The 27,289-nt window shown below is 38.2% G+C and overlaps 2 protein-coding genes across 4 annotated transcripts; one reads left to right on the top strand and one right to left on the bottom strand.

Moving 5' to 3' along the window:
* Positions 1-8: 8 nt before the first annotated feature.
* On the top strand, positions 9-22,224 carry LOC114522082 (nuclear pore complex protein Nup133-like). 3 transcript variants are annotated; one of them, XR_003686865.1, is made up of 40 exons: positions 9-214; positions 667-794; positions 879-982; positions 1,208-1,435; positions 1,563-1,622; positions 1,918-2,022; positions 2,108-2,154; positions 2,238-2,316; positions 2,429-2,488; positions 2,575-2,624; positions 2,750-2,826; positions 3,104-3,186; positions 3,349-3,448; positions 3,528-3,596; positions 3,732-3,816; positions 4,008-4,038; positions 4,131-4,229; positions 4,779-4,932; positions 5,104-5,213; positions 5,393-5,499; positions 5,657-5,759; positions 5,999-6,118; positions 6,467-6,566; positions 6,684-6,727; positions 6,818-6,865; positions 7,176-7,258; positions 7,411-7,490; positions 7,691-7,824; positions 7,959-7,998; positions 8,260-8,378; positions 8,560-8,619; positions 8,698-8,776; positions 8,963-9,024; positions 9,291-9,347; positions 9,667-9,747; positions 9,864-9,934; positions 10,488-10,573; positions 11,454-11,618; positions 13,684-14,213; positions 14,380-14,470. XR_003686865.1 is itself a non-coding variant. In XM_028542702.1 (39 exons), exons 1-38 carry the CDS (start codon positions 96-98, stop codon positions 11,612-11,614), a joined length of 3,423 nt encoding a protein of 1,140 aa, XP_028398503.1. In that variant the 5' UTR covers positions 9-95; the 3' UTR covers positions 11,615-11,618; positions 21,737-22,224. The 3 variants fall into 3 exon arrangements, 2 of the variants coding, with proteins under 2 accessions (XP_028398503.1, XP_028398502.1); XM_028542702.1 differs by lacking the exons at positions 13,684-14,213; positions 14,380-14,470 and adding an exon at positions 21,737-22,224; XM_028542701.1 differs by having other exon boundaries at positions 13,684-14,449.
* On the bottom strand, positions 16,120-25,954 carry LOC114522083. Its single transcript, XM_028542703.1, has 3 exons — positions 24,173-25,954; positions 17,621-18,214; positions 16,120-17,447 (listed from the first exon to the last, which is right to left on the bottom strand). Exons 1-3 carry the CDS (start codon positions 25,565-25,567, stop codon positions 16,596-16,598), a joined length of 2,841 nt encoding a protein of 946 aa, XP_028398504.1. The 5' UTR covers positions 25,568-25,954; the 3' UTR covers positions 16,120-16,595.
* Positions 25,955-27,289: the final 1,335 nt, after the last annotated feature.

The raw sequence follows: 27,289 nt of genomic DNA, 5'->3' as shown, positions 1-27,289 counted from the left end.
CCAACAACCGGAAATTAGAAATTCAAAATATCTCGACTTTAGCATAATCTGCACGTTGTCAGAGTTCCTTGCTATGGTGGGTGAAAGTTAGCAAAATGTTTAATACCTCCGAGCTTTCTCGCTCTACTTTGTCGCCTTTTACACCAAGAAACACGTCAAGGAGAAGTCTTAGTTCTCCCGGGCAGTCAAGTAGATTATTTCCTCGTTCAAACAGGTGAGATACCGTGGTAGTTTATAGTGTGTTATATGTAACAAAACTGTATTTAATAATGTGACAGTACTGTATGTATATAATGATCTCTCAACATAGCTGAGAAACTTAACAATCAGCCAGACTATTTAAATAGTAATGTAAAGTTACCCTAGTTCTAAAAGTATGACATCAAATTTGATTGAATATTTAAATGATAAAAACGAAAGCATCGTAAAAGCATTTTCTTCCAATGAATTTAAATTATCAAGATCATGGCTTTGGCTATTCGAATCATATTATGATATGAATTTGGTTTCAATTTGATTATGATGCCTACCTCTATCACCTCCATCCTTTAAAATTGCAGGATGGCATTCGATTGCCATTGCTCCCCTATACACAACTCTCTTGGTATACCTGTTGATTCAGTGATTAGTGTCAGTCTCATTCCCTTTGACTTTTTTATGCTATAGGTCAGGTACCCACTCACAGAAACCTTCAATTCCGGCAAGAGTTATAGAAGAGACACCTTTACATCTTGTTGAAACCTACGGACTACCTTTGCCGGTTCAAGTGAATGAAGTTGCTGCAGCTCATGAAAGTATGGTTTCATTTGAAATGTTTAGTTTGTTGCTATTAGGCCAAAATAACAAAATATTTAATCATTTATTTTACTATTACGTAGGATCCTCTCCTGTCAGTGTGCATTTAGATCCTTCTGGCTGGGCATGGCTGGTTTTCGAAAGAAGGTTGTTAGTTTGGAGATACAAATCCACAGAAAAATCAAAGGTTTTGTTATCAATTTATCTCATTAATTTGACTCTAGCAAGCATTGAACATGTTTCAATTGTAAATCCTTCCTGGAGAAGCATGTTACATTGCATTCATATGATTATTTACATCTGCCTAAAACAGAATTGCAGTTTCACTGCTATATTATTAACAATAATCTCAATAAACTAATCCAGCAACTGCCTAAAAACACAAGGAAACGTTAGTACTTTGTTTTTTAAGGCAACATTTTGCAAAGAGTTTGTTCTCCCACCAACGGAACTCTACAATAGTGCTAAACTTGTGTGTCTGGTTGGGGCTCCAAACATCGACTCCAGGCAGTATGGAGTGCTTGCGGTCTCGCCTGAAGGTCTGGTTTGTTATTGGCCGAGTATGATGTACGAGAGCAGTCCGATTGAAACCGAAACAGAGCTGGTTGGACAAGAATTTCATTCATTGATTGAGTTTCAAGTAATTTCATGCTAATTTTTTTTGTCCACTCTCATGAAATTATGCAGCTGGAGGGTATACAACTCTAGTGTACAGATGGAATCTGCATTAGTTTACAAAATGGCTTACAGTTGTTTTATATTTTTAGCCTCATGGTTATTTACTGTCTACTACAACAAATGATATCTTATTGTTACAAATACAGAAGGTACTGTATATATGTACATAATCAAATGATTACATATTCTGTGTTTGCTTTGAAGATTTTGAATAAGAGCCTGATTTATGCAATATTGATTATTATGCAATATTATATGCATATATGCAATATTATTTTCACATATTTTGGTTTGGTTGAATGACTTGAATCTATATAATTGATTTGTTGAAATATTTGTTATATGTGTCTCGATTCATGCTCGCTATGTAGAATTTCATTCATTTTTTGCATTGTTCTTTTTTAAAACTTTAACACGGAGTCTGTATTAATTAATCTCCGCTAGAAAACCATTTCATTTCATCGTTTTCGTCAACCTGGCGGAGTGCTTTCCGGTTTTGGTCGCCGAATGTCGTCTTTCATTTTTGGCGCGAATGAATCCAGCTCTTCGGTGGGTCAACCGTAATTTTGCCATCATTCGTCTTACTACCTGTATTTACGAAATGTATTTAATCTTTTTATGTTTGGTTTTTTAGCTTTTACGTAAAATAATTGTGGAAAAGGATTGCCAAGGTTCCTTAAGGTGGGATCATTGAATTTCTTTCTGCCAGAACCAATTGGTTGTCTGGAGCATGGCTATTTAAATATATCGTTTTAATTTCTCAGAAACTTTTATGCTCTCTCTGAAAACTCTCTTCGCAAGTGGACTGCTGAAAATCATGGAGGCAGAGGAATTAGCGAAAAGGTGAATCCATATGTAACTTCGGCACGCATAACAATTAAGTGTGGTGCAATTCAGTGCAATGGTTTAAATACTGTAATGTCTTAGTAATATTGTATACCTTGTTTGCTTTCAGACCGAAGTGGAGTGGAATATCTGCGCTCTTTTTGAGCAACAAACGTCTCAACGATTTCAGGTTTTCAAACAAAGTTAAACACTTTGCTGTGTCGTGTTAATTCGTACCTCGTTTCTTGTATAATTCTTTCATTTATTTTGCCACAGATTGGCTTAGATAAAGTGAAGTCATTTTGTATTGACGCTCAAGAATCCAGGTACCTTAGTCTGTTGAAGAAATTATTTGAAATACCCCACTCGTGACTCGTGGCTGTTCTTAGAAAATTCCAATGTAGAAACTGAGTGACCTAAATTTGATTGGGTTTTTTGGATGTTCTTTCAGTTCTGGAATTTCAGTCTTATCAGCGATGCTTGTTCAAAATCCAGAACTTGACGAGGCGCGAATGTATTATTTTCTAGGTAAATTTATTTACACATAAAATTATTAGATGAAATAATTGTTATAAGCTTCGACCATGTAATGACTGCAAAGTTTGCTTGCAGAATGTTGTATGAAGCGCTGCAAAGTTAATCATTTCTTAGTCGAAATTTGTTATTCTTTTTAACGAAGCTTTGTATTTCTACTCATTTTGCTATGGCGCTACATGGATTTTGTTCTTGTTGAAAATAAAATATTATATATTTGTACATTCTTGAACATTATAATAATACTATATCCGTGTTTCTCTTTGAAAAGGAACTCTCGATGTCGACGATGAAAGTGATACATTTGGTCGATTTGTTTCCTTTGTTCAACTCAGATTTGCCGAGGAATACAAGGTATAAAAAGCAGCTGATCAAACACGGCAAGGGTTTAAGTTGACTGTATTCTCAGCACAAAAAGCACCCTTTTGCCGCTGCACGTCTTACCTTCACCCTGGTAAAGTCGAAATCCACAAAGAAAACTAAGCGACAATTTTGGTTTGTATTGTACTCTTATAGGAGGAATTGCATCAAAAACTGGTGGATTTTCAATTGCTTATTCCTGCTTCAAGTAAACATGCGTTTTTGTACAGCGAGAATATCATTGTTCCTTTTTCAAGTGAGTACTCGACTATGCATTGAATGTATTATTAAGGAAACAGAAGACGGTTATATTTTTATATATTTCATATTTCAAGTCAAAAATACCGATGAAGTTTTGAATAAGGTTGAATTTCTTGCCGAAGATGAAGGATTATGGGGATCTGGTTAGTCATAGACAATGATTTCTTTCGTCGTCAAATTTTCATAATCATTCCCTTGAGTACATGTTATTTGTATCATCAAAGTAATCTCATTCATTTGTGAGTATTTTTGCAACAATGTAAGTACTTTGCACCCAGGTTTCTCGGAAAACTTAGCGTTGTTTTTCGTGAGAAGACACGGCATTATCAACATCACAGCTACGACAGAAAATGAATCTGAGAGGTTTGTTTTGCATGGCCTAAGAATAGATGATTTCTCTTATCTTTGTTTAGAGCATGACGGTTATTCCACATTGAGTTAAAGGAGTCAGGAATAGGCTATTAATACTTACGTTGGGTGATCCAGTGGGTTACTCGGTGCTCATTTACTGTAGCTCATGAATCATGATAAAGTTTCCAACATTTCTTTCATAGTGAGACCGAACACCTGGCCTCGCCACATCAGGTACGAATCCGCCGGTGGGAGGAAAGATCAGTAATCAATCAAACAGATTCCATTGTTTTTAATGGAATAACACCAGAGTACTTGTTATTTAGCTCGCCTCTGAAATACCAGCGCAAGAAGATAACGTTGGCGCAGGCGATAACATGGGGACGTTGAGGACAGCATTTTTACAGTTTTGTCAAGGAAATAAGGTATAAAATAAATGTTTATTCAGTATTTGTACTTATATAGCCTAACGGCCTTGCACGACGACTGATGGATGGTTCGAGAAAAAACCTTTATAGTCGATTAGAGAAAAGTGAAGGACATTATTGTACTTTACTGGGTGATGGAATACAGTATTCTTACTTGAGTGTAGACATTGGAAACGCTTAATAGAACAGAGTCTTGAATATGATCTCGAGATCAGTACAGATAGTTCAGATAGTACAGAGGACAGCACAGTACACGTGTAGGATTGTAGAGTACAATACACAGTGCAGTACAAAGAACATGACGGTACACATGCAGGACAGTGAAGAGCACAATAAATAGCACAGTGGAAAGGACAGATAGTGCATATGCAGGATAGTAGAGTACAATACACAGAGCAGTACAAAGGACAGGACAGGACACACGCAGGACAGTGAAGTACACAGTGCAAAGGAATGGAAACATGAACATTCACTGGAAGAGGAACACGTTCAGTTCACAAGGCTCACAATACAAAATACAATTCGTCCTGTTGTGTTTCCCTTTAGGACCAGGCACAAACAATGTGTGAGGAACAATTTGAAGATATCTCACTGTTCGAAGGGGTATCAAGTTTTGACAATGCTGTTGTGAATGTTAGTCAAGAAATTATCGATGATTACCCGGCCTCTGATCCCAGATGGGCTGAGGCTGTTCCAGCCGGTGAGCAACTAACTGGATTTCAACTCTGTCTGTTTACCAAAAAACAAGACCCAATGCCTAATGAATATACTATACCTTCAAATTGTAATCGAAAACCTGTCCCCAACCCAAGCCTGTGGAAACACCATGGTTAGGAATCTCTTTTCTAGTGAAATCTTTTGTTCGCTGTAGATTCTGGTTCATCATCGGCTTCTCTTATCATTATCCATCAACTAGAGGACAAACTTAAAGCTCACGATTACTTTGTACAATTCTTGAAGGAGGTTTTTCTGTCTCAAAAGGTTTCCGCATAGATTTCTTTACATTTGTGTGGATTTAGGTATCATTATGTCTCGTTTAACGGCTTATTCCCAGCATGCTTTCGCTTATCTCGATTGAAAATTGGAAAACAGGGCACTTTATCCAAATTGTCTTGAAGAGATCATCATGTGTCATCTATTTCGTCTTCTTTTTGTTCCAGCTGTCCACGTTTCAACAGTTTGGAAGGATCGTTAATACAAGGCATTCATTGTGTGGTCATGCTGAGAAGCTCAAGTTTGCAATAGCTCTGAGAAGGCAGCACAACAAGTAAGTTCAAATATGCAATGGCGTTCCGCAAGGGAGGTTGCTGTTCGCACAAACGATGCAATGGAACTCTATATTTGTTTATATAACAGAATCTGAGTGGCCTTTTATCTAATATTGCTATATGTCCGCAGTTATGAAGTTATTTTCATATTTGTAGACATCAGGAGTTAATGGACGGTGCAATCGAGCTGGTTATGAAACGCAGAGATCAAGACTCGGCTCCTAAAGGTCTTACACAACAAGATTTGTTTTACCGTGAGGTAGCCTAATCAATTTTGACTTGATCTTATTATATGAACTTTGAGAGATCTGTGATCGTATTTTCGTCTTCAATTCTTTTTATAAAAATATAAAAAAACAGAAACCTTTTTTATGATTGGAAATCTTCTTTATCCACATCAACACCACGCACACCATCGTTTTTTTAGTTTTATTATTGTGTGAAGATGATATTGTATAAATATTTTACTTCAAATTTGATGCGTACATCTTTTTCTAGGTTAGCCGAATTTCAGACGTTATTTCTGGGCTACTGGAATTTGAGAAGTATAAGTTATCCCAACAACCAACAAAGCAAGATTATCAGGAGATCATTATGGCTGTAAATAGTATATTGGAAGTAAGTTGAAATGTTTGCATGCATCAAATCCTTACCTATAAAGTCATCTGTATGCTTGTTTCTAATTGGTCAACAATCACTGAAACGAACAGCAATTGGTTGATTCAAAAACACAGGAACGAATGTATTTATCAATATTTGCTAAAGATTGATTTTATTGTAGCGATAGTAAATGTGGTAATGAAGCCTCGCCAAACGAGTGCGGTTTTGTTTGACAAATTTCTCTAGTATTTTGTCCTTGTGTTTGGTACTTGTGTTATGATGCGCACAAATATTTTTTCTGCAACAGATAAACGACAGTAAGTTACCAATGCCATCAATCCCAATTTCTGCACCTTTCTACTTTAGAATACTCTTCAAGAAGCCTGGCAGTATCGTCAAGCAAACGAACAACACTACACTTCATCTCGCGATGATGAAATATTCGTCGAATTCTTACCTTGGACAGGTATTACAATTTCTGAGATTCAAGCACCTTCTTTACCAGCCTGATTATCTTAATATGCCTACCGCCTCGTGAACGATGGTTTCCTAACGAAACCCATTCATTTTGTTTTCTTGACAGCATCAACCGGTCCTGATGGAACTAGGACTCTTCTTCTTGAACAGGTTCGCGGTGGATCGTTCGACACCCATTAAGAGGTTTTTAGTCTGTTTATTAGAGTCCAAATTCCAAAACATCTCGAATCTCTCTTTCAGCTTGACATCACTCGCGACAGAGCGTTTCCCTTAGCTGAGGACCAGAAGGTACAGTGATGTATTGTTAGGTTGATGTATGGTTGTGTGTATAGATGTATAGTGATGTGCATTTAGGAACAAAAATGTACAGTTAGATGAATGAATGTATAGTTATGTAGGTATAGTTGTAGATATACAGGGAAAACGGAAGTTAAATATCCATTCAAATACGGTACGGTACCGTTTGGTACGGTAAGGAATACTTAGGCTAAATGATAGATACATCTATAGGTATGATAACATGCATTGCTGTACAGTTATGTGATGCTACATGGAGAAGTTGAAAGTCGAGTTTATTTTTCGTTTTGTTTTGATTCAGACAAAAGCCGTGTTAGTTCAACAACTTGTCCATCTCTCGGATATCTTACTTGACGGTTATGTGACACAATTGAACTCTCTAAGGTACATCTTGTGCTCGTGAAAAACCTCTGTCGACTCGCTGGTTTGCATCCACAGTGTCTCTCGTTAGCATGCTGTGATACCACCTGCTAACTGGATTGAAGATTTTGATGTATAGCGGAGGATAATCCTTAATTGTTTCACCTCGGTTCTAGAAATCTTGACGATCAATCCAAATTTGAGGAAACCACTCAAAAATACGAGCTTGATCGCCGTCGAGTTATCTCCCCGTTAGGTAAGAGACGATATGTTTTGAAGAGATTCATAAATACACTTTTCAAACGACAACAAAACGACAGCAAAACGACAACAAAACGGCAACAAAACGACAGCAAAACGACAACAAAACGACAGCAAAACGACAGCAAAACGACAACAAAACAACAACAATGGGTAACGTTGTAAACATCAGCTAACCAGCTTCATATTCTTCAGTTTCTCGTGGCTACCTCGAAGAGGCGCTTTCACTTGCCGAGAAATATCGAGATTTTGACATTTTGATCGAAATTTGTGAAGAACTCCAAGACCAAGATAAACTACAGCACTACATGAATCTGTTCAGCACTGAGGTAAAAATGGTTGAAAGAAACAGCAATATCTGTTGCATGTGTATATATTGTTATGCGGGATTTCGCTGCTTATAATAGAGAGCTTATAAGATATGGTTAACGGCATTGTTCTCTGCAATTGGTTTGGTTTGTAGAATTTCTCAGATTTTGCTTTCAAATGGTATATGGACAGAGGTATGTTTTCATTTCCTTTTATGTATTTTGAAATCTACGATTTTGGATTTAGATGCCTTGCATGCACTTTTCCGTGCAGCTAAACATATATGTGAAATACCAATATATTTAAACATAAAGTTCTTGATACTTGGACCTTGTCAGTTATTGGACTCAAATAAAATGCACCAAGGACTGCTTTGACTATGTACCAAGGACTGCTTTTTGCTATGTGAAGGAAGGCGTCTTTTGACTAGAAAGTCTTTCCAACGAATGTTGCAGGCAAGCGAAGCAAACTCATGAGTCAGCCAACAACACAACATGAGAATCTCTCGAAGTTTTTGTCATCTCACGACCACCTGAAGTGGCTTCACGACATCGAGAGACATTCATTCTACCAGGTATTTTAAAGGTTTTGTTGTGACGTTTGCTTGAAACGTGAAATGAAGTGGAACAAGATGGTGTCCGAACATAAACAAATCTTTCGAGAGCTATCACTTAAATTCCACAATGTACACTAGCCTTTGATGTCGTTCCGAAACCTTGAGTAGTCTATAGCTTTCTTGCATTGTTATGACTTAGGCTTTCGATACACTGAAAGACTTATCTGAAAAAGAAGAGATGTATTTGGGACGGAAAAAGGTAACATTACATCGAGGCTATGAATCATATTTTTGAAACGAATTTTGACTATAATTCTGCCTTTTCATGTTCTCATAGACCTTACTTAGTCTCGCCAAGTTGGCGTTGCTTGCCTCAGATGAAAGTGAAGATGAAAATGTTGTACAAATTTTAGATGGTAATGTATACATGCAGTATCTTTACACAACTGTCGATTCCAGCTGTATATATAGTCTAAATTTTGATCTAGGTGAGATGAATAGACCTTTTTCATTAGCCAGATATTGCACGAGGTTTCGCTGGCTCGCGAGGGACCAATCATGCAAACTTGATGATGATTTATTTATTTTGCTTCCTCGTACAGATATAACAAATCAAGAAACTCTGATTACACATCAAGAAACCATTCCTTCTGAGATACTACAGGTGTGTTCATTTGTTTAGAATTTAGTTACTGCATTGCTTGAAGCCAATTTTAATCTTAAATTCAAAGATGTTGAGTATAGCATATACTGTACCAGTATATTCGACTTTCACTAATTTTATTACCAAGGTCGAGTATACCATATTCCGGTATATTTGACCATCATAATTTTTTTATAACCTGGTCGAGTTCCCATGCATATATACAGGTATAATTTTTTATTACCCTGGTCAAATATAGGCCTAATACTTCATCTCCTCATTTTTAGAGTGTTTCTGTAGACCCGGTGGACATGCCACCTCTCACACCAGATCAACTAATAGAGGTCGGTACAGTTCATCTTTATATGATTTGTAGCTTTAGGGGCTGTTTACATGAGCCCGGTTACCCGAGATTCATCGAAGTGTGAGAGGACTTTGAGGTATTGAAATAAGTCTTTATGACACCAAATAAGGACATGCTATTGTTGTGGTGATTATACGACTGCCAGGATTATGTTATCTGCTCATTTCAATACCTTAAAATCATCTCACGCTTCTTTGAATCTCGGGTAACCGGGTTCATGTAAACAGCCACTTAAAGTGTTCAAGAAACTCGTATTGTTAAACGTTCATTCTCAACTGAGAATCCCTTCCTTTTTCTAGCTTTATATAAGCGACGTGAACAGAAATCGTGATGAATCTGATTTCAAAAAAGCTTTGGATGTTTTGCACATTGCATATACGGTATATGCGATTCGTCAATTTTACCTGATCTCAGTCCAAAAAATGGACCGGTCAGCATGTTCTAGCAATTCAACCGACATGCATACAACAACCGCGATTTTACTTCAATTTTTCAGGACGAAGATCAACGCGATGAATACGAAACACTGCGGTTGAGAATTTGGTGCCAGGCCATTCTCGTAGACGAGTGAGTGACTTATGAAGTATAGTATACGATAGTTCTATTCCATAAAATGAAATTTTTACAAAGATGGCGCTTAGATACATCTAGTTTGTCCTTATACTTCTTATAGGACCGCTTTAAAGGAAACAGGTTTTCTTATAAGAAAAAATTCAGAAAACAAAAAGAACCTTTTCTTGTTATTTTAAAATTCCCCTTTTTCGTCTTTATATCTGTTTTTCCAATTCATCGTTTACAAAGGAAAGTGGTCCAGGGCTGATCCAAAAAGATTTGAGTTTTATCATTTTTCTAAATGATAACCTGAGACATTGCAAAAGTATAAATTCACACTGACGTGCACTGACGTGAATTTAATTGTGTTTATGTTTGTGCATGCTTATGCTTATTTATCATAGACTGCATGCACTGCGTCATGCATATTAACCCTTTGTTTTATTTGTTTTGTCCTTTTGTTTTCTTTGTTTCCTCTACGGCATTAGCTGATATATTTATTCCTTATGTCCTTCCCAAGATTACAAGCGGTATTTTCAAACCTCGTGCTTTCGTTGAATGTTTTTAGCTGGGCAAATATGGAAGCGGACGATCCCATATTGGCCGCAAGGAATACGGTATTCTTTAAAACGGTCGAAGTAGCTTTGCACGAAGGTATGTGTATGGATGCTTGTTAATTCGTTATAGAAATGTAGCTACTGTAGAGGTCGGGCTTCTCACTAATCTAACTATATAACATTGCATGTAAGCAATGGTTTGGTCTTGCCGTTGTATGGTCTATTTTATACCTAAAGGTGCGTTTCATGCGACATAATTCACAAGTTGTAATTCGTTGTGCGAAATCCGACATATTAAAACCGAATAACAACAAATTACGACGAATTGTGTCATGAAAATCAGCCTTAATTAACAAGACTGATCGTTCGTCTGAACGGATTATGGTGAAGAAAAGATAATCTGTCAGTCTATATATAAACAGGAGATGATCCATTAAATTAAAATATCTCCAAAATTCGTTTGGCCAAATCATCAGGCAAATGACTTTCCTCGGTGAAATATTCAGCCATGCTAGAGCTCATTTTGACTATAAACCGCCCTTTCCTCGTTCAAAAAACGTATTTATGTTGCCATAATGCTTCACAAATTATTATAATTGAAGCATATACTATTATGAGTATTTTAACCCGTAGAAATGCATGCAGTATTTAGCCATATAGGGCGCTTTCCTTGAAGCGCCTAAAATGGTAAACCGGTCATATTTTGAATTGAAATACAGTATTTCCGTAAGAATATAGCGGGGAAACTGCATTTTCCGTGCTAGGCAAATGTGAATAACGATATACTTGAATGCAGAGTTGTTGAAACACTCTAAAATAGCAGTAATCAGTCTGTTCAGAAATACAACAGGACCGGCCTGGCCGTTTTTACCGTATATACTAGTAAAGGAAAGCGCCCATATATTTGGCTTCGCAACGTGTTTACGAGAAAATTGTACGAATTGTCCTGTGAATGACCAACATCTGCCTGATTTTAGGGTTTGATTTAGCCTCATACTTGCCGTCCCTCGAAAGTTTTTTAAATTCCGAGGATCTCAAAGCGGTTGGACTGCCCGAGAACTCCACGTTCCAGTATCTATTGCGTGCAGGATATGAACAGATTCTGAGAACGCACAGTGACATGGATTTTGAAATTTAAACTGGTATTACGTTTTTTTCTTTTGTATATCAAGTAAACATTGAAATCTTCTAGAATTTTTTCATTCTGATATACCCGATCATGAATATACTATAGTAAACCAGGCTAGCTGTATATTGAACTAAAATCATTCTCCTAATGTATATATTTTCAAACTAACGGCTTTTAAAAATGCTTCCAGTGTCTGGATGTAAGAACATCTGTGTTTTAACATTATTATTCTGCGTCTAAATTAAATCACATTACCACATGCAAAATCTTTGGTTAGTTCAAGATAGTTTTATATCTACACACAGTTAATATGATCTACACCAGGAAGCAGTCGATTCTTAACCTAGTTGAAAATGGTTATTCTAGCTTTCAGTTATAGCCAAGTATTTATATGCAGCGGTGCAGCCGCATTATGCTGCTGACCAGTCGCACTATACACGTTCCCTGATGCATAACCTACAAAAAACTAGATATGTATATATATATAGGTATATATATATATATATATGAGAAAAGAGTGACACACTGACACTGCATAAATTGTCCCAATTCTTAAACTATACTTTTCATTTACAACAAAGGCTCCTTGAAATCCTCTTTTGACAAGCAATTATTCGCGTGTGTTCTTTTTACTTCAAACGACTAGAAGTGCATGCATGAAGCCACCCGTTCCGGGGTTTTTGTTTGGGTTTTTCGCGCAACCTGCTCAATTGACTTGCTTAACAACAAAGCTTATTTTGATCATGTGTTACAATGTGCTATCGTTGTTGAACAGTAATTGTTCCCTCGGAGGTAAATTGAATTCAAACATAAACAAGGTTAGTGATCAGATTTTATACGCTCGAATCAGTCAGTTTTTTATACAATTTCCCTGCAATGGGGATAGTAAAACGTTAGATTGATCTTAGCACCATAGATAGTCCTAGAGTTTAACAATTTACGTACACAATGTGTCTTTTATTAATGTACATGGAAAAGAAATGTTTATAATGTCCGTTACGATTCATTACACTCATTACATTACATCTCCTGACTTCAGACACAGCTGTTTAAAAACCCTCCTGCATTGTCTTGAGTTGAGTCATCGTTGTTACCCTGGCGTATGTGATCGATTCCACACGCGTAAAGAGACCGGTTATTTCATGCTTTGATGTTCAGCGAATGGGCAAAAATGCAGAGTCATTACTCGTTTTCATCCGCCAGACGGCAAACTCATCTAAAGTGAGTTTACACGCAGCTAATAGTAAATGTTTAACCAGACAAATGCTTGACTGGTCAACCATTACCAGGATCGTCCGTAGCGACGTTAGTTTCACCACTGATCTTCTATTACACTGGATACAGATAGGTATAGACATACAGGGTGTATAAAAAAAAGGTAATCCAACTTTGGTGCGCTGTTGTACGTGAACCACTCATTCTATTAACGAATTTTTTTCACATTTCGAAAGGTTAGGCTTTTAACTATCGAATGACATGTTTTTGATACCAAATGGTGAAAAAATGAGCAAATAGGAGGCTGATAAAAAGTGTTAGTCAAAATCGCATATTTTCACCTCTGACAATTGGGACTAAAACCATTGAAAATTAACTCTCTTTGGGATTAATTGAAGAATTTTGCTTTTGAATAAACTACCCGCATATGCATATTAAGTAGGAATAAATCACATCAGGAGAACATTCCAAGCAATGCGGCATAAAACCAGTGCAAACTGTGACATGTTCGTGATTAATTGCTTTTTTCTTTTGTCATGCACTGCTTTAATTAGGCTCAAAGGTGAAAATATGCGATTGCGACTAACATTTTTTATCAGCCTCGTATGTGCTCACTTTTTCACCATTTCGTATTAAAAACATGTCATCCGATAGTTAAAAGCCTGATATTTCCAAAAGTGAAAAAAATTCGTTCATAGACTGTGTAGTTCACGTACAATAGCGTGTTGAAGTTGGATTACCTTTTTTTGATACACCCTGTATAGTTGCTGTATCCAGTGTTTTATGGAATAAGCAAGTGTAATTGTAGTCGTTTAGAAAAGAAATGAGATTAACATTTTTTACGTATACCCTCTTTTGTTTAGTCGTAATGAAAACTTCACGCACTAAGGCATATCTCGTAAGCCATATTTACATCCAGCTATCAAAATCGTTTGTAATGATAAGATTCGTCCATGAAACAATCCTCATGTCGAGTCAAAAAATATAATCAAAGTGGCTAACCTCAGCAGTTCGCATATGACATGTTATCCTCTCTGAGATGCCTCAATTATGTCGGAGTTTTAAGCTTCCGAAAAGCAACTGGATTAAATCTCTGCAATGCATTGTCGCTTTGCTCGTTCTCCTTCTGATCTTGATATGGAAATTTGAACAAGTCCGCGTACTTACTAGAAGAAGCAATTTTTTTAAATCATCGAAACCTCAAGCCAACGACACAGCAATAACGGAAGAAGATTTGGTTGCTTCGTACAGTATCGTGGAAACAGTAAACCCTGCATTCGCTTGGAAACCTGTAGTTTTACACCTTTCACCAAAATCCTCGAACAATTTCAAAGTGGGCCGAAGTACATTTTGGGGAAGAGCAAAGAGCGACCTTGAAATTATTTCACTGAAGGTAGAGCATATTAAAGACGATGTTTACAGAGCCGTATTTCTTCCAAGCATCGGAGGTTTATATAAGGTCGATATTTATCTAACTTACATTAACGCAGAGCAACTTGAATACTCTCGTCATGTGAAGGCAAGAATGGTGAACGTAACGGGATCGCCATTTTTTCTAGTTGTTCAAGGGCGAACTCCCCCTGGAAATATTACGCGATATTGTACACAGACCGAGAGCGGTACAGCGCAGGGTAGATGGGTGAAATGTGGAGCCCTGTGGGGTATCGAGAGGTAAGCAATCGTTCAACATTACCGAGATTCAGTTTTAAGTTTTTCACTATCACCACCGCTACCTTTGAGCAAAGATGAACCAATCAAATGCGATAGGTTTATCACATTAACCAATCACAAGCCGGCGCAAAAGGTGAACGAAGGGTGGTGGTAGTGGTAGTGAATGTCCTCGAGGATTAATGAATCATGGTCTGTAGAACTAATGGAAATCCGTGCGGATCATGAAGATCAAAAGTACAGTAGAACTTTTCAATGTTGAGATTTATTTTTGAACTTTTTTTATACGCCTAGATGCAGTTTTTGGCAGCTTAAAACTAAATTCGACTTTGACGAAAACCATGGTTACTTTTGGTTACCTTACAATTGTCAACTTCACCATTATCAAGACGACGAGATGAAAATGTGTCTGGCGAAAAACGGTTGGGAAAAAATCGTGTTCACAGGCGATTCACATTCTCGCTTCAGGGCCTATCATTGGGCGACCCGACTCTACGGCACATGCCCGAATTGCTACAAAAACCACGTGAAAACGGCTTTTGATCACGTGCCCAAGATGGAATGGGTGTTCGACGCACGTGGGACCCGGTGGCCGGCTACCTTTTCGAAGTTCATCAAGCAGCCAAACGAGATTTACATCAATCCGGCAACTTTACGTTCGCATTTCTCCTACCCATTTCCAAATTCCACACTTGAAGGTGATCTTTACCTTATGAATTTCGGCCACTGGCTTCTGCGTGAGATGACGTTTACGAAATTCATGTCGGAAAAAATTGCTGCATTTTTACAAGGAATTGAGCATTTCAATCGCACAAGAGGTCTTGCAGGGTCAAAACGTGAGATAATAGGTTCAAACTCAAAACTTAAAAGGCCAAGGAGATTTTTGTGGGTGAATTCGATGAGTCTAAAATGGCGCGAAGATCAGGCTGTTCATGATTGGACGATGACTCCAGCTCCTTCGACGATTGGCTACTTAAATGCTCTCTTGGATCGAGCTATGAAAGACGCGGGTATCCAGGTTTTGGACGCCTTTCAGATATCCAACCCGCGTTTGGATGCCGTCCATGATGGCACGCATTTCGCTAAACTGTTCACCGATGGAGTTTGTGCAGGAGCAGTGGAGAATGCTGTGTCTAATGTTATCCTAAATGCCTTGTGCAACAAGACGTGACGGCTCGAATGTCAAGCTGCACTTTTTCAGTCCTCCCTTCCCTCCCCTTCCCTTCCCTTTCCTTCCCTTTCCAACATCAGAGTGAACGTTACAACAGAAACCGTGAACGACGGCAGTTAACACAATGAAATTTACAACAGTGGAAAAAGAAATGAAAGTCAGGCGTTGAAAGACGTCGTTTTGTGGCCTGATTTCAACGTCTGCCATTCCAAGTCGGGAGAAGTGGTATCTGACACAGCTGTGTTTTTACTGAAAGCAAAACGTTTCCTAATCGTTCATGTAAAGTTGTTCGCTTTTGCCTTGATTGTTCAATGTTCACGTTGCCATCCTCAGGGGCGAAGGGGGAGAGGGGAGGGGGTTGCCCCCGTTGAGATCCTCGCGATCAAATATAATATTGGAAAAACAAGCTAACTCAATTTAGGACGATGTAATTGAAAATACTGATATTTGTTCATTCAAAACGTAGTTGATTGTTCACATAATTTAGATTTAATGGAATTCCCTACGGCATTACATTACAAAATCTTTTGACAATTATTGTTTTTAAATAAGCTCTAGAAAATCTAATTTTACCATCGTCGATATATTACATGTAACTGAATTAATTTAGAAATACATTATATACAAAAGAACATATTTATAGTTTGTGTTCGTATCTTGTCCATTTCCCAATGTCTATGCGTGAAAAATCAACAACCTTTTTTACACCCAAATTGATTTTCACTTTGTCGCCAAAAAAATATAAAATAATGTAATGAAATTATATTACTTCTGTATAAAAAGTGTGAAAGATTAAATTATTACTACTGGAAAAAATCCGTCCTCTCTATTAGATTAATAAATTATTCCCCTGCATAAGTTACTTTGTGATTTCATTTGATTCATATTTGCGCGTTTGTAGATTTCTAGCACGAATGTTAAAATAATCAATGCAGTTTATCTAACGTATGTTTGTATTTCCCTAACTATCGCGTCGATTGGATCCGTATCCTGTAGAAACAGATGACACTTGTGTTTTGTGTTACCACTGACCACCGTTGTGAAAGCGAAGGCGCACTTGCCGTCGGGATGGCTTTGAACACCGGAAATGGTCGCGCGTTCATAAAACGCTTGAGCGGCCTGGGTTTGATTATCCACTATCATCACGCCATTGGGACTAAACACCAGTTGTGCCTTCCTGTAGTGTTGGCCGTTATTCGTGGACTTTTTCATCGCCTTGTCCACACTTTTCTGGAACTGTTTAAGGCACTCCTTGACGTGTTTTGGTTTTAGAGGCGGACTAACTATCGTAGAAATAAGGTACAATATGCTGAACCGTTTTTCTGAACTTTCTTTGCTGTTTTCCGACCGGGATTTTTCTTCTGGTGTGCGTTTCTCGATACAGGGCTTTTCGACCGGTGGTTGAGGAAGCCTCTCTTCGGGGACTTTCCCCGGTGGTTTGGTAACTTCCTCCTGTGGCTGGGTAACTTTCTCCGGCTGCTGGGTAACTTTCTCCTGTAGCTGGGTAACTTTCTCCTGCGTCTGGGTAACTTTTTCCTGAGGCTGGTTAATTTTCTCCGCTGGTTGGGTAACTTCTTTCGGCACGCTTTTTGTTTCGGGTTTTTCTTCCGGTGAACAAGTGTCCGTGGTCTCTTCACCGAGAGTGTCAATTCCCGTGTCTTCTTCCGTAAAAGACTGAATGGTGGTCATGCGGTTCCTACTCAGTCGTTTCGGAAGAAAGCGGCTCGCTTTTTTACGCAGCCGTGGTGAGCGGGCTCGATTCCAGTCCACGTCCGTTGGGCTGGAACTCTAAAATATTGAATAGTGTAATGTTAAAAAGTTATCGGGAAGGTCAAACGGTTGAAGGTCAATGGTGTACAAATTCGACAGTGCAATTAAAAGGTAGCGTTTCGGTTCGTGCTTATCTCAATCGTACTTCCTATGTTTGTCTTTTTTATAATCTGTAATTTCTATAAACTTACCGTCGAGCCAAGACTGACTGTCTCTGAATTGGAACTGACGGATCCCTCTGAACTGGTTGAGCCCCCCGAGTTGGTCCTGGAACGACATTCTGGCGGGTAATCTGACGTGCGGGCTAGGTAGGTCGCTTGGCAAGCCTGTCTGATAGTTTCCAAGATCTGGCTAGCCAATCCGACGCGGTTACAGCGAAACACGTGACACGATGTCCTCGTCTTGCTTCCCTGAAACGCCTTGGACGAGATGTAGCCGAAGTAGCGCCGATCCTCGTCGAAGAGCCCCATTGAAAGGATCCATTCGAGTTGATGTATATCGAGTATTCTGTCCTGCCCACTGTTCTTGAGGTGAATAGCATCTTTATAGAGTTCAATCTTTGCCACTGTATACTCCTTGGAGTCCCTATGATCTAGAACCGAGCTAATGTTGTCGTTCACGACCAGGAAGGATTTTTTCACCTTGTGTGACCCGAGGTAGACAAGTTCGTCGAAGTTCGCGACTTCGTTGTTCCGCCTGCTCCTCGGTGTGCACATGCGCGGAAGTGACCTTGCCTTGCTCGACCTTGGCGTAGCAAGCACCCCCATGGAGGACCATTTCGAAAGCTGAAAATGAAATTAGATGAGTGAAATTGAGATGCGTTTAACGTACAAGAATTCGGCTGCTTTTGAAATATTTTGAATCGCCTGAAGACAACTATAACTTGATTTCGGCTCAAAAGCAGTTACATATTGCAATTTGGTGCTACGTAGCTAGCACAGTCTCGTGAAAAACTACCAAACACCTTTTATAAATACATTATTAATGACTATTGATCAAATCACGATAATGCAAAGGCTTGGCTCTCCTCTCAGAAGCGGACTTGCTCGCTTGCTATGTTTAAAGAGGATTTAAATCTCAAGGACAACTTAAATCTTCGATCAATATTTGGTTTATTTTGCATGCATGCAATTATCAAAATCTTTTCTAATATAGCCAAATTTTAAAGTTGACTAATCAAAAGATAGCAACTCAAATTATTTGTTCAAAGCAAGGTACAATTGATTATAAAAACGTAGTTCTATTTTTCACAGCAAAATATTGTTCGGTTTTAAAGGCAGAGAAAATCATCAACATCTGGTAGGAATTTAAGAACCTATATTTTTTACATGGCTTTTATTTTGAGTGTATATTCAAAGGATTAACGTTTAAAAAAGGTATTGTAAACACCAAATGTGTATCTGCAGGAATTATACGCGAGGTTTTGTTGCGTAATAATGAAGAAGACGGGTAAACGGATTTATTAATCATATTATAATCAAAATTATGTAATGCCAGTCAAGGTTAACTGCAATGAACAGCTAGCTAATCTAAACGCCGATAATTCCATAGACGAGTTTATCGAGTTTGAGTGGTGTGGTGGGTAGACGGATATTCAGGGCTATATCCCGGCAGGAATTCTTCTTTTTTTTCATTTTCAATTCGATTTTAAACGTTTACAGATGCTTAGCGGTAGAAACTCCCTATTTTGTCAAACAAACGAAGTCAAGGTCGATATTAGCTGGAGTGACGCACTGCTATATTTATTGTAATTTGATTACAGGAATATCATCCACAATGCCGGATGCCTCATACTATACTTGAAAGGATTAATGGTTAGGTTTTTCGTAACAACCATCGTAGAACACGCGATTTTCTTCAGTCGTAAATCGAGCAATTTAAGATTGCTTTCTTGTAGAAATGAAGTTATCTTAATCTCCTATAATCACTTCGCAGGTGAAGGTGTAAAATACTTTTTCGAATGTGCAACTATTTTTATAAAAAAGTAAATTGATTTCGAATGTGCATGTCTGGGCTCATTTTAATCTTATTTTCATTCTGTTGGGTTGATCGATTTGAGTGTTTGACCTCTCATATTTGCGCATGCTATACGTGACCTGCTATTACTAAAGAAAATAGTCAACGGACTAGCTATCTTCTATAAAACATCCGGTTTCGAGAAGTTGGGCATCCGAGGTGAGCAGTAAAGACGTGCGCAATGAAGTGCAGTCTCCTCTGGCTCGAAATCTTCAAACCTTAAAACAAGCAGTCGCTTACACAACCTGCACGATTCACCCGTTAATTCAGGCATTAAACTTGTAGGAATTATTTAAGTTAGTTCGAATGGTGTCTAAAAGTACGATTGCATGCAATGGATAACTAAACCCGATTAATTCCATGTATATTTGCAAGGAAGTGGATTATAATCCGAAGTTCATTCAAGTGCAAAAGATTTTATTGCATGAAAACGTAAAAAAAAGGGTGCATAACAAATTCTCATCGTTTAATCCACAAGACCGGTCATTTTCCCCCCCTTAATTCATTGCCCATGCAAGACAAACCAGATTTTAAGCAGGAAAGCAGTCCTGATTAGGTTAAATACGTGCAATTGACGTGATAAAGTTGTATTGATGTATATATGTTATGTACCTATGTTATGTACCTATGTTATATATGTACCTATGTTATGAACCTGTGTTATGAACCTATATTATGTACCAATATCAACCGTCGAGCTAATATTCCATAGCAAATTAAAGGTGCTATTCAATTATGATATCGTGACGAATTCGAAAGATACCTCAGACAAACTTGGCAGGTTTCCGCCGAAAGGAAGCGATGTATTCATACAGGGTATCGTCAAAATCACACATAATCTTAATCATAGTTGACTTATAATTCTTGCCTCGGGAAAGGGTGCATTAAAGGATTTATATTTAGCGACTATTTCATGACAACTCGTAAATTCAATTTATTTCAACATGCCCCCTGAAAGGTCGCCTTAATTCGAGGAACTCTAGATATGGATGGAATGAAAGAGCAGGCACAAATTGCCTGCACAAATTAGTTTTTGTCGATTCTAGTACTGAAATATACATATAAAAGCTCAATAGGTTTGTTTGAGAGAATGAAATTGATCATTTTAAAAAAAGAAGATTAAATTTATACCCCCGTTGAATGGTTTCATTGTTTTTAATAAGATTACGAAACGTCTTTCCCAAAAATCCAAAAACCGCAAACCACAGAGACACCCTTCATTTTCTCACGGCAAAATAAGCCAGTAATTATTACTAAATTTGCAAGGAAATTATTTAATGACACAGCTTTTCAACACTTCTTTTACCCATAATTTTTATATGTGACTCCGAGGAAAAAGAATTGCACGCATAATTTACTTTTGCAATGGCATGCTTTTCCTATAGCTGCATTTACTATAAAGATTATGGCTAAACTTGATATCTTACTAATATACAAGAATAAGGCTTGCGTTTGTGAAACTGCACAGATTGTACGCAATGTGACGGAGGGCCAGAAGAACTCAATGTGGCCTTAGGTGATTCGGAAACATAGTAAATCTATTATCAATTTCCGAAATCGCATCGTATTTGAAGTTGTACTCGACCGAAACACGCTTTGCTATTAAAAATCTTGGCGAGGCTAATCGTAAAAGTCATAATACGTTGTGTATTAAAAGATTACTTGCATGATGGTACAAAAACAACGCATGTAAACTCAACTTTATTTTTTCATAAACAATGCGCCTTTTTGCGTCCATGGAGCATTACCGCCGGATGTGGTATTATTAAAGTTGCCAATATTCTCACGTGGTTCTGGTTATAATTTGCTTACAGCTAGTCCCTGCTTTTAAACAACAACAATCAACAACAAAATGCTCTGGCAAAATGTCAAAAACTTGCTAGTTTTCGGTGTTATGTGTTTTGAGGCAGTTTAAGACCACCATTTTAGGTCAGACATTGCACAAAAATGCAGATGACATATCCCTGAGTGAAGGCATTTTTCTCCTCTTAAAATCACTAAATCCATCGTTATTCGCCCTAAAATACTTCGCACGGCGGCCCTTACATCGTGCATGTCAACTGGAAATGTGAAAATAGCATATGTACCACACCGTATTGTCCTGTATATATACTGACACTGCATGAATAGTATTAACTACAGGTTCATTAACTTTGTATATACCTAACTTTACCAATCCTATGAACCTTATAAAAAGAAATCAACCTGGTTAGTCATCTGTGCATGCGATTATATAGTATCGATTAATTATGGAATGAAAATGATACATCTTATCATGTTTAATTCTCTAGAGTGCGTTTGGTGGCTGACCTTGGTTTTGGTAGCAGGTTCGTTCAAAAGGTCAGTGGCTTATACGACCATCCATACTTATGTTATTTTAATGTCACCGGACAGCAAATGAGTAAATGTTTGAACTTCGCTTGGGGAAAATGACGACAAATACGTGTCGTTGAAATAACAAGGGAATGAGGAAACGTTGTCAAAAAATAACAAATCGAAAAACTGCGTTTCCGTTGAAAAATGAAAATGGGATGGAAATGAGAGTTTCGCAATCTTGTATGACTCAGACGTGCGGAGATGGTTTATTTTTTATAATATAGGCATGTTTGACCAAATTTCCTGGTCAAACCGAGCCTAATCCGAAACATATTATGTTACGTAAACCAATTTGACACGTATTATCCTCGGGACTGTGCCAAGGTGCATCATAATACAAAAGTAGAATTCGATGAAAACGTTTTTTCACTAAACGATATCTCACGTTGGCCTATTTCGTACTAATACATAAGACGGTATTTTTATCACAGAAAACTTACTATATATACCTCTATGAACGATAACGACTTCCCTAACACAAGTTTCTAGTTTCTAAAATAGGGATTATAAGCTAGGTCATTTTCTATAGAATACTGCTATAGCCTAGTGCGGTATGCTATAAACGTACATGATTATAAGACTATCTTCTTTGAAACGTCTGAATGGCTAATCATTTCAGCTAATCTTTTCCGTAAAGCCCTCGCTATATATGGCTGTCATTTCCTTGCCAAGCAGGATATTATTAAGATTAGTCAACAAAATTAGTGAATGAAACGAGGCTAGCCTATGATTACTCTTTGTGTTTAACTTTGCGTCACTGACACAATGGTGGTATATGGTAGCGTATTACTATCATATGGGGTAGGACGTTTTTGCGATGATATATACACCGAGAGTTCTGCTCTGCTACTGTTTTATGGCAGATCAGTATATAGTACTATGTTAATACATAATAGTACTATGTTAATACGGTACCATTATACCTATTGCACTTTTACAGTATCGTACCATGGCATTGTGGTGGTATTATACATACATAAATGATAAATATCAAAGTACCATCATAATACTATAGTATTCTGTTGGTATGGTAGAATGGTGCTGTTCTATTATATCGGGCTCTATTACAGCATTGCTTGCACTATGATTTTATGGTGCAGTGCTACGGTACTGAATAGGTACTGGTTATAGATGATTATGTTCCTGTAAAAATCGTTGACAAACGTTTTCAGTGCCATAGACCGTAGTAAGTAATATTTTACAGAATTTATAGTTGTTGTGATCGTGTGTGGTTTGTGTATTTGCCAATTCTTAATCGACTGTCTATCAATCCGTTTTATCGCATATAGACCAAACACTTGTATACCTAATCTTGCATGTTGACAAAAATTTCTTTCAAACAAAACTAATTGCTGTTTCTTCCATCCAAACCCATTAGTGAACGACGATTTGATGGCCAATTTTGTGATAGCATTTTAAAACATGTTTACTTTCTTCTTGATTAACAAGTTAAGTGACGAAAAAGCTAATCTTTTAAATCGTAAACAAATAGGACTGCCCGAGCAAGGTTAATTTTATAGTCGCCATTATGTACTGCGACCATTGGAATACGTAAGATTTCTATTAGTATATCTTTCCTATGCATTTGACAGTTCTTTTCCAAAGTGTGTACTATCTACAGACATTTTGTCTAACCCCGCGAAACTAGTATAGATACAATTGTTGGTTGCTGGTTTTCAAAATACCATTACGTTCAAGTTTAGATTAAATTTATTTTCTTCAGTGACATTTCACGAAAAACAGTCAGCCATCCATGTGATGAAATGTCAATATATGTAAACATGCATACACAGGACCCTTCTTCAATTTCGTTTGATTCATTATTTATTTTCTTATTCGGTGTTTGGACTACGCTGCAGTTTTATCCCCCCAAACCTTATTAGTCTAAACATATCCGTTTTCATAAACACGAAGTAACGAAAAACTCGCATTAATTTCAACAGTCGTATAGTATAACTATCACAGTATATAGCTATGTGAAGCTTTTTTATAGAGCCCGTTAAAAAAGCTTAGGTTAATATGTGCGAATTACCCGTGCGGTGATTGCTGATAACATATCGCCATAATATTCAGTAAAAATATCGTAATATATTCAGGGCACATTGTAGTACAGTTGAAACATGTCATTGATTTAGAGTTTTGCAAAGGAAGTCTATTTTTCGAGCCCGTTTCAGATTTCAACTGAACACTGCTCAAGTACAGAGACGACAGCCACGTCAGAAACGGCGTGTTTTTTTGTGTTAAAAACGACATTCACGATACGTGTTGAGATCCGGTTTGAAAACGAATGCAGACGAAATAAGCGTCTACGCGTATATTGCGAAATATATAATTAATGATGTACCACTTACCAAATTTGTAGCGGGTGGTCGTTTGAAGTTCCTCACAATGGCGTCTTTGATTTGATCAGCATCAGAGCAATGAATTACAAAGAGTTTCGTGTCCTCACCAGGTTTACTGATGGTGTATCCTAGAGCTGTTTTATTGCTAGAACTGTAGGTTGTTATGCATCCGATGTCGTCTACGCTGTTTTCAGCTAATATTCTCCACGGTGCACAGTTGAGCCCCAGACGTAGTGATTCGCTGGTTACCTGAAAACTGACCGGTTTCGATTGGTCCTTTTTCTCGCGGGCTAAGTAGTCCCCGATGACTTTTTGCACAGACTTCGGGCTCGTTTTCGTCACGATACAACAGCCGACCAATGTCCCGGTGTATAAGCCCAGCCCGAAATCGGTTGTTGGATGTTGGCACTCCATGTGTAAGCTCTGGGGCCTGGGCCTCCTGGAGTTGCCAGTATAGCTTCTACTCCCTCTAATCCTCTGCGGGGGTAACTCTGGCGGCTTCCCCACGCCAAGGGGCGCTCCACCGTAACTATACGAGACGCTTCTATGAAGAACTGGTCTATCCAAGCTTCCCAACGAGCTGGAATTACTGTAAGACCCAACAGAAGTTGGCGATGCTTTTACACGTTGTTCGAACGCAATGGAGGTGTAAACAATGTCTATGGGCTTTGAGGCACATTTTGGCGGAGACATGGCTTCGTATACGTCGTCTAAATCTTCATAGAGTGACTCAGTTTCTGAGGTTTCGTTCGATGCTGTGGACCGCTCGCTATTCATCCTTTGAGCACACCAACCAGTCTTTCTCTCGAAATTCTCATAAACGTGTGAGCTGTTAAAGCTATCCGAAGTATTTTGATAAACGATTTCAGAGTCTGTATTATGATACCCAATCTCTGAGTCCGAGCAAGTGCAACAGCGTTTTTCATCGTTTTTTTGTCGTCCGTGTTGCCGTACGTGTTTTGCCGGGTGCGTATTTTCGTACAGAGCAAAATCGTCTTTCGTGACAATCTTCCTTCTCTGACCGTAATCTTTCTCACAATCTACAACGCTCGAAGTATCAGGTTTATCAAGGCGTAAAATAGGGTTGTCTGACTCCCGCGTTCGTCTGGCTTCGCTAGAAGACGGTTTTGTAGTTGTATCGACAGGTAAACAAGGTATTTTTGTACGGATTTCGGCATAGTTTGTTGTGTCTTGTTCCTTCGGTATCGAGTGCCCCTCACAAATTATGTAAAAATCCTCATCTTCCTTTTCGCGCTCAATACTACAACTGTCGTTAGCGTCTTTGAAGCTCCCAAGTCTGGTATTCACACAAGTTTCGTTCATGTTCAATTCATTGCGTCTTTGACGTGAATGATCGGGGCAAGCGCTCTCGAAGTCCACTTCCATTGTGCTCCCCTTTGTCATGTTGTAACGAACACGCTCGTACAAAACTTAGTGTTTGTTTATACGTAAAAGCGCCGTGTGATGAAATTTTATTTATGGTCAAAAATCCGATTGCTATTCGTGCCCAACTCTGTTCGCAAACATGCCAAAATCGTTTAATATAATTCAGATCTCGTGATGATAAACATTCAATTTCCTCGTGCAGGATACCTTCTGTTTGTGAAAATCAAGAGCCGCCGTTTCAGCGATTGTGTCGTCGTGTGGTTTTTGTCTTAATGCAAGACACGTCTGTCCTCATCGGATCTGTCTTGCCTTCTGGTAAAAAGACGCAATTGTACACCGTGTATACTCATGACCACATGGTGATGAATTGTCGACAAATTCCAACCGTTCCAGCGCGTACACGTCAACGCCAACCGTCGTGTTTCGAGGCTGCTCGAGGGTAGTGGCGGATGATTTTTTGTACAGGGTGGAACCTGTTTTCACTTCCTGTCGGTCACCGCAAAGCAAGGTGGTCATTCCAGCCAGCAACCCATCCTCTTCCTGCTAATTATATATCTCGCCCATATGGATAAAGTTTCAAATTGAAAAAGAACTATTTATAAGAAGCGGGCAGGAGGTCTAGTAGATTACCATATGCTTTTCATTTTACTGAAATCTCTTGGAATAATCCAGTTCAAAAACACCTTACTATTTTCAAGTAAAGAAAGGAGGATGATAGACGTTTTAGAAATGAAAGTTGATATGATAATACAGGCCATTTTCACAGTAAGATCTCTGGCATTTCTGGGTTTTTTTTAAGGAATGTGTTTTTTAAGTATTCGTAAGAAGTACTTTCTAATTATGCTTTGAAAGAGTCCTAAGAAATTGGGTATTTCTCATTGTATGGCAAAATAATCTCACGGCCTCTCCTTAGATAGAGCAATTTTGAGTAATTTGTTCTATGAGACCGTCTAGTCAATTGTCAAGCATTCATATGTTTAAGTTAATGACATTTTGATTTATATGAAATACTTCGACGAGGGTTTGAAAAATGTTGGGATCAAAAACCTTAAGATCCACCCAAGGCATATAGTTTCCTGTCTTGAGGTTGTGAGGATATAGTACAACGCGTGTTTGACCAGAGATATTTCTGACATTTGTGGCTCTAAGACAAAACTGTAACGAAAGGTTGATGAACTAAGCAGTACCATTTCCTCGACCCTCGATTTGAGGCTCTTCACATCTATAACCTCTCTGTCGCAATCGATTCACACTGGATGAGAACAGGTTGGCTGAATCTTGTTTACGGTGTGGGAATTAAAAGAATGCTTAAGAATTCGGTAACTCCATCACAAATTCAGTGCAAATTGTGCAACACTTGTATTTCGTAATTTTGCATAATGATTTAATGGCCTAGTTGTGCAAACTGCATTTAGTATTTTACACCCAAGCGAATATGGTTTTAGATCGAACTTGTAGCTTTTCAACCAAGGGCAGTCATAAGGTTTAGTTGTTAAACCTTCTCGAGTATTTAGCATGACCATGTTGGGGCTTGATCACACGACCTCGCATTTCATTCTCGTGACCTTAATCGCATATTATATGCCTGACCAAACTACATTAAATTGACACGCTTGAATTGACAATTTCAGACCGACTGCACCCCTAATTCACTGGCCTAATGCAGTAAATTCACGTACTTACGTTTATTTAAGTTGACTCGCAATATTTAATACGGGGATATTCGCGTTGTTTGCAGTG

Source organism: Dendronephthya gigantea, unplaced genomic scaffold (assembly GCF_004324835.1).
Source record: "Dendronephthya gigantea isolate DGI-Jeju-01 unplaced genomic scaffold, DenGig_1.0 000022F, whole genome shotgun sequence".
In the NCBI taxonomy this organism is placed as follows: Eukaryota; Metazoa; Cnidaria; class Anthozoa; order Malacalcyonacea; family Nephtheidae; genus Dendronephthya; species Dendronephthya gigantea.
The sequence above is the reverse complement of the archived record's forward strand: the minus strand, read 5'-3'. Positions and strand labels throughout refer to the sequence as shown.